This window comes from Triticum dicoccoides, chromosome 4A, assembly GCF_002162155.2.
Source record: "Triticum dicoccoides isolate Atlit2015 ecotype Zavitan chromosome 4A, WEW_v2.0, whole genome shotgun sequence".
NCBI classification, from domain to species: domain Eukaryota; kingdom Viridiplantae; phylum Streptophyta; class Magnoliopsida; order Poales; family Poaceae; genus Triticum; species Triticum dicoccoides.
In genome coordinates, this window is record NC_041386.1 from 518301565 (window position 1) to 518309489 (window position 7925).

At 39.4% G+C, this 7925-nt stretch overlaps 1 protein-coding gene across 1 annotated transcript in view; it reads right to left on the minus strand.

Annotated features, from left to right (window-relative positions):
- Positions 1–3032: 3032 nt before the first annotated feature.
- LOC119286497 (protein CELLULOSE SYNTHASE INTERACTIVE 3-like) overlaps positions 3033–7925 on the minus strand; it is a 16083-nt gene continuing 11190 nt past the window's right edge. Inside the window, exons 4-7 of the mRNA XM_037565879.1 lie at positions 4685–7229; positions 3930–4384; positions 3587–3703; positions 3033–3497 (exon numbers count right to left, since the gene is read on the minus strand). Coding sequence (XP_037421776.1) covers positions 3339–3497; positions 3587–3703; positions 3930–4384; positions 4685–7229 — 3276 coding nt within the window. The 3' untranslated portion in view covers positions 3033–3338. The remainder of the gene's footprint in view (positions 3498–3586; positions 3704–3929; positions 4385–4684; positions 7230–7925) is intronic.

Here is a 7925-nt window from a genome sequence, read left to right on the forward strand (position 1 = left end):
AATGATACTATTTATCATCTAGGATTATGTGTGTGTGTCATAATTAAATTACGTTTGAAATTCAAATAGTTACATTCGTATTGATTCACTACGTAAAATTTGGCATAAGAAAAAATAAAAATATAGATCATAAGACAAAAAGAATTACAATTTATGTGCATTTTACACTATATTTTTATGTTCATAATTTAAATAATATAAAATATTTTTACGAAGATTAAATATTTTTATGGTCTTTTTTTACGTCAGAAATAAGATAAAATTTACGAAACGTAAAATTACGATGCATTAATGATAAAATAAAAAAGGTAGTGCGTTTCGCCTATTTTTTCATCCGTTCATTACCGAACATATTTTATTTCTATATTCGAGGTATAGGAATAAAATTATGGGTGCATTTTGTACGGTGCATTATGAGTATGTCTGCTAGAAAAAAAAGGCTATTTCACAACTTCGTAGGTGGCCCGCGTGGTGTGGACCAGCAAAGCCAGTCCATTTATTTTTCTGCCCACGCTGCTGGAAAAAAACTATTTTCCGCTCAGGGCAACAATTAGTTGGAATTTCGCACAGGACAACCAATAATGGGCTGGCCCATTTTTCTTTGTTTCTATGTTTTACTTCCATTTTTATTCTCCTTCCCCTATCTCATTTTCCTCTCCAAATTTATTTTATTATAGAATTTTTTTCATAAATTCAAAATTCTCAAAAAAAAATACATAATTTCAAAAAATATCAAATTTAGCAAATTTTCAGAATTCCAAAATTTTGTTGCTATTTTGAAAAATATTCGGAGCTTGAAAAAAGTTTCCCATTTTTTCAAAAAGAATTATTATTTTTCAAAATTGTTCGAAATTTCTAAAAATAAAATGGCATTTTAAAAAATAATCCAAATTTGTAAAATATTCTTTCTTAGTTAAATTTTCACAATTCAAAATAATGTTCGTGTATAAAAGATACACATTTTTGAAAAATGTTATGAATTTTCAACACATATTCCCATTCTAAAAAAATGTTGAAAAATTCAAATAGTGTTCATGTTTTAATAAAAAAATTGGTATTTTCAAAAAATGTTTGTGAATTTTAAAAGATGTTCTTGTTTCAAATTTTGTTAGCGTTTTGCTGAAAGTGTTTGTAATTTTAAAAAAATCGTTTAGGATTTAAAAAATAGTTCATGTTCCCTACAATATTCAGAAACTTCATACCTTAAAATCTCCTTAAGGAAAAGTAGATTGAATAATTCATGGGCCTTCTCTAGCATACAATGACGTAACAAAACTCTTAAATGTTCTCGATCAATGAATAGAAAATATAGTGTTTTGATTACTTCACACCCGACAAAACCGAGAAGCTAAATTTTCCTTTTTCACGTGCACACAGGGTTTTGCTTCCACATATAATTCTCACTAAATTTAAATGCATACTATTTTTTCTCCCGTTGCAACACACGGGCATATGTGCTAGTAAATAAATTTTAAATTGCAGTGTATGAGAAATATTGCAGAATTGGGTTGAAAAATCGTATGTGTGTTCTTTAGTCTATGTTAAAGACTTATCCAAGAAAAGAAAAGAACTTTAAACATCTGGTTGCCAAAACTCGGCCCCAACTTGGAGTTTATTAATGTTTTGTTCTAAAGAAATGCAAACAAAATCTAGAGAACATGAAGCTAGTATGTTGTGGTAAATTTTAAGAAGATTTCACAAATGTTGTAATGTATACAACTTAGAAACCGTACTATTTTCAAGGAGGAATCGTGGTTTCGGGACGCAGTGGGTTAGTTTTGAAGGCGAAGCGGCAGCAGCTTCATGGGTTTGCCTTGCAATTTTTTGTACACTCAACATGCACCGTTAATTTTTCTATGTAATTTTTTTTTCATTTTTGGAGGTTCATTTGCTATATTTAAGTCATTTGGTGCATTTCAAAGCATTTAATATATTTTTGTTCTTTTGTCTATGTTTAGGTCTTACCTAAGAAAAGAAAAAAGATCTAGACATTTGGCTGCCATGACTCAACCTCGAACATTGAGTTTATTGGTTTCTTAATTTCAAAAAATGCAAACAAAGTCCAAAAAAACATGAAACTTAGCATGGTGCCCAGTGCCCTTAAATGGCATAAGTATGTTGTGGTAAAAAAATTATAAGGTTCATCAAAATTCTGATTTTTTTAGGGCGCAAAAATTCTGATGAAGCACCCTGGGATGAATGATAGCATCCATGTCACTATGCACTAGCTGCTTTTCAATCTAAGGCCACAAAAAAGTAATCAGCATTTAGGGCTTATATTTATTAATCTTTAACAAAATAAATTCATTTTGATTATTATTTTGGGGTTGAACAATAGGTATGTAATATAGTGATACAAAAATCATGGAATAAATTTAATAGCTCCCTAATATTAGTGGAAGGCAATATCCAGAGTTTCAGAAGATTCCATCAATGGACCCTTCAATTATATCTATTCATTTTATTAAAGTTGCATTTTAATTAGGGTTTTGCCTTTACTAAAATTTGAATGTTTGAATCAACCTCATTTCAAGATTGATGTAAAGTAGACACGATGGCATGCTAATGCAACAAATAATTATGCTAATTAAAAAATATCATCAGTCTTGGGCTGTTACAACTGCTCAGAAGCTCAGGCTCAGCTACTAACTTGGGGTGATGCTGGTTGTGCTTGATGGCATCACAATGTTTGGAGTTCCTGATGAAGCACCTGAGACGAATGATAGCATCCATGTCATCATGCTCCAGCCGCTTTATGTTCATGTGGTCTGTTGTTATGTGTTTTGCTTCTGTGGGGTTGTTGAGGTCATCTTGGGCTATTGCTGTTTATGCTTTGCTACCTGAACTAGATGGTAGGATGAGGGAAGAGAGTTGAGAGATGTGTATTTACTTTCTGAACTGCTGAACTACTGTATTTTTGGGTTTCGTTTCCATGAAATGGAACTGGTGTGAGCCCTTGTTGATCGGAAAAATGATACAACAGATAAAAGACTACAAGATACATCGAAAGAGCACACATGCACATGGAGACAGCACACGAAATTGTGTTTCTTCAAACCCACACCAGGCTACTCTAAATTATAATTACAGGAAATAAACCTGTACAAACAAAATAGCCGGTCCAAAATACAGGAAATAAACCTGTACAAACAAAATAGCCGGTCCAAAATCAGTATGCAGCTACAGGGGCTAAACCAAGAACGACCTCGAAATAATCTTGAGGCAGATGTCTGTAAACCATGTCATTTTCTACACTGCAATGAATGTGGATGTTTCTGGGGCTGATTTACATCTAAGCGTCCCGACAATAATATTGGCACCATGTGAAATTAGCCATGCTACATATTGTCATTGGCCGGTCTATTTGACCAGACAATCTCTATCTCTAGTGTTCTTGAGCCATCCTTACCGCCGTCATGGCTGAGGCTGAAGAACCCACTGTAAACTCCCTCGGTGACCACTTTGTCAATCTGGATGGTTACTCTTCCGAGGGTTGACTGAAGCAAAGGTTTTGAGTTTAGATACAAGTCACTAGAGACAAGAACCAAGAAAAGGGGATACAGATTAAGAAGCTACTACACCATACCTTTCCAAATGTATTTTTGCTTTTGCACAAGATGTACAGCTTCTGCCCTTTGGGGGGGATGTCGAATAACCAAGTGAATCCCTCGTTCCATACCGGGCAGATGCTCTGGTTAACCAGCTGCAATCAATGCAAATATCAACAATCACAGATGATAAACATATCAACTAGAAAGTAAGTATGCATATCCAACAAATATATAGTGATATCCACTTAATTTATTGATATCCAATTCGGAGACCTTGTCTTGTTATCAGTCTTGCAATGGTCATTTCACAGAATTACTGGGTGCAGAGCAACACGTGCATCATAGAATGAAATTAACGTGCATCATGGAAGAACTTACCTTGGTTTGCCTTGGAGGACCATTTCCTATTTGCAGGCAACAAAATGCATTTGTACTCCCCATTGTCTGTTTTAAGTTATTCCCACGTAAGATGGTCACGGTCAAGCAACCAGGCAGGCAATGCAGTAAGCTATCAGCTCTGTCATGAAAACTGGGAGGACAGGTCTTCATAAGCATCTGTAGTACAGGTATGGCCTCAGCTGAAATAAGAGACTGGGCCTTAGCAATGTCTTCATTCATCTGGGGCCAAGATTCTTTGAGCAAGCAAAGGGTGTCTAACACACTCTCTTGGGCAGCCTCGCTTCCATCCTTCAGGGCACAAACCAGATGGGGTATGCACAATGTTGCTGCCTCAGAAAATCGGACCTTTCTGAAGTTGCTGAATATCACATATATGGTCCTCAAAATAACTTCATTGATAGATGATGTAGAGAGCAGCTCTCTTTCTAAGGCAGCTGCAAGAAATTGCAGGTTAGATTACAAACATAATTGTGAAGGGATATTTAGTAATTGCAACTTCATTATTTAATGCATAACACATCTGATCAATCACTTGGAAGGGTCGGATAATGATTGATAGCTTTGCAATTATGGGGCACAAATCAGTTTTAACTGTGATAGAGCCCATCAAGGACAAAAAGGATAACAGAAAAAATGTTTTGTTTTCAAAGCAGAAGGGTACAGCAATTACAAATGAACATGAAAAGCAGGCAAATGAAAAAAAAATGATTCCGGCAGAAAGAGCAGTGACTAACCAGTGAGAGAACGGATGAGCTCGTTAGATACATATTCTTGAAGTGTATGATTTGAAAAAAGATGCTTGATTAGTAGAGCAGCCTGTCCTGCAATATCTACATTTGGAGACAGAAGCAACTCCTGTACAACCAAAATGCCTCCAGCCTCCGCAACAGCACGCCTGTTTGTCCTGCTGTGCATCACTAAGCTCTGGAGTGCACAAATAGCAACCATTGTCATATCATCCGTGGGCTGGTCCTCAAGTAGGCTTACAAGAGCACGACAGGCAGATACGGAGTCACTTGCTCTTGCAAGGGCTTCATGCTGGAAAATGTCACCTAGTGCGAGAGTCACCAAAAACTTTGCTGCCTGATTCTTTGATTGAGGATCTAATAGGTACTGTGAGAGAGGAGCAATGGAGTGTTTGGCAACTTTTGTTTCTCGGACCCTTGAATTGTTTATCAGTGCTTCAAGCAATCTTGCTGCAGATTCCTCACAACGATGGCTCTTAAGGAGTTCCAACAGTGCACGTACAGCCCCAGCCTCAGCCATGGCTACAGCACACCGTGAATTGCTTTTCTCTTGCACAAGAAGAGCACCGAGAGCTATTGTGACAGTACTCTCCATAGTCGAGTTCAGCAATCTTACAAGCACAGCCAGTGAGACTTTAACATAGTTATCAGAGCTATAACGCAAAACATTACATAACACAAGTGCTGCGGACTCCCATAATGCTTGACTTGGCTGAGGGTCATCCTGGACAATTACCTTTGAAAGTTCAAATATTCCACCTGCATCTGCTACAGCCTTGGGCCAACTCTGAGATATGTTTTCAAGTGCTTTAACTGCAGTTTGCTGTAAGCTCAAGATACCAATACCAGCAAGCTGCACCAGAGGGACAACTGCATTTTTTGTAGTTATATCTTGTTGAAAATGTTCCTGTTCCAGAAGATGTGATAGCACCTCAGTACCAAGTTGTTGGATTGCTTGAGAGGGAGATTCAAGAAATGATATTAACGGCTCAATAATTTGACTAGGAGTTGACTTCAACGCTGCTAGACTCTGAGGTTTCTCCAGAATATTCACAAGTGCTTGCAATGCGCTGTGCTGGTCCCACATGGTAACGTCTGGGCGACGTAATAGCAAGAAAAGTGGCTCCACCATTTTTGCAGCAGCAGAACTTTTAGCAATGCCACTGTTGTTTGTTAAGATGCGAAGTAACTCAGCAATGGATGAGCTAACAGAAACAGGAACATCCAGAATCATATCAAGCGCATGCTCTATGATACCAGCTTTAACCATGTCAAGTTTGCAGTTTGGACGATCCTTGCCCAACTTTATAAGAGCAGCAATAGACGCCTCTGACAACTGGTAGTTTGTCCCAGGAACAAAACTAACAAGAAGATCAACAACTTCATTAGTCGCAGCAATCTCTGCATTGTGCTCTTCATCCAGTAGTCTGCTCAGAGCACAGACAGCGGGTTCAACAACCAAACTAGAGCCTGATGACATCAATGATATCAGGGGGCGAAGACATTCTGTGGCAATCGGTGATGCCCTTATGTCAGAATTCTCAAATAAAACATAGCAGAGCTGAGCAGCATCTTTCTTAAGCTCTAAGGAGGAACTGAAGGATAAAATTTTATAGAGGCTTTCAAGTGTGTTGCCTTCTACATCAAACATAGCTGAAGCCTTTGAGATATTGCCAGCAGAAAGTTTGATCAGAGCACCAAGTGTGGCTTGCTGTTCTATTTCAGTTCCTGACTCAAGCATGTCAAGTAATGGTTGTATAGCTTGCCTAGCCACTTCTGTATCTCTTATACTCTCTGAATCAAATAAGTTCTGCAATGTCCTTGCTGCACTAAGCCTAGAATTTCTTGAGCCCAACCGTAAGACAGCTACAAGTTGATTCAAAGTGCTAAGTGAGGATTCATAGTAAAGCAGATCAGGATTTTTGTACAAGATCCCTAAGAGATTGATAATGGTAGTTTCAGTCGAGTCTTGTGGGCTTAAAGATAAATACATGGTTAAAGCATCTAGAGCTCCAGCCTCCGCCATAGCAACTTTATTTGTTTCGCTGCCTTCTGCTAGCTGAGTCAATAGGTGCAACGCAACCAGAGGTGCTCCTGGTTTGTCTGCCATGGGTTTAAGCATATCCACTAGCAAGGGAATGGACCTTCGAACAGTAGCACCAGTAAGAACATCCTCAAGATCAAAAAGACTTTTCAATATTATTTGACTTGGATTCTCTGCCAACTTGAATTCTTCAGCCATTGTAACAAGGTTTGGCATATCAGATTCTATCAGCCCAATCATGGCTATAGCACCCACAACTGCACCAGAATTTGCTATAGCGAGCTGTATACTTCTGCTTCCAGTGCAAACCAGGCTAGCCAGTGATTGAGCAGCGAAGTACTTGTCCATAATCTCATCAGATCTTAGCAATGAAGCTAAAGAAGGTATAATTCGCATTATTGCTGAAGATTGAACTACCACTGAATCCTGAAATAAAGTAGCCAATAGAAGGGCGCAACTCCATACACTCCCTGAATCTTCATCGTGTTCCTGTAACATGAAGCGTTATTTAGAGCTTCGAATTTTGCATGGGAAAAGAAACAGTAAAATATGGACATGTAATGGAACTAAGAAAACAAGTATTAGCCAGTTGACAACTGTTAGAGTTATAATATAAGTCATGTACCCCTTTTGTATTTATCCCGTTGTATGAGGGGTTTCCTGCATATGTTCCACACCTGTACATGTATATATATATCGGCCTATGGCCTCATGGGAATACAAGCTGCTTATTCCTAACATGGTATTAGAGCTAGGTCAATTTTTTGCACGCCGCAACTCGTGCTGATTGATCCGCCTCGCGACGCCACCGTCCTCTGTGGCCGTCGCTCTGTTCTCCGTCGCCGCCGTGTGGATCGCCAGGCTGGGCCGCTGCCTTTGCTCCCGCCCGTGCGATTCCCTCTCCTCCTGATCGCGTCCACACCGTGCTCCCTGATCCGGATCAAGCCGCCAGTCGTTCCCCTCGCTGGATTCTACCGCCGTGATTTCCCTGGTTCTGATCCAGTCGCCGGCGTTATCTCCAGCGGACGGCCGCCCGCCCGATCCGGTCGCCCGTTTCCACCAATCGCCAGCGCCCTCCCGCCCAACGATCCAGTCGCCCGTTTCCACCAATCGCCAGCGCCCTCCCGCCCAAGCTACTCCGTTCTATCCATCGCGCGCCACAGCCGCCGCTACCGCCGTGATTTC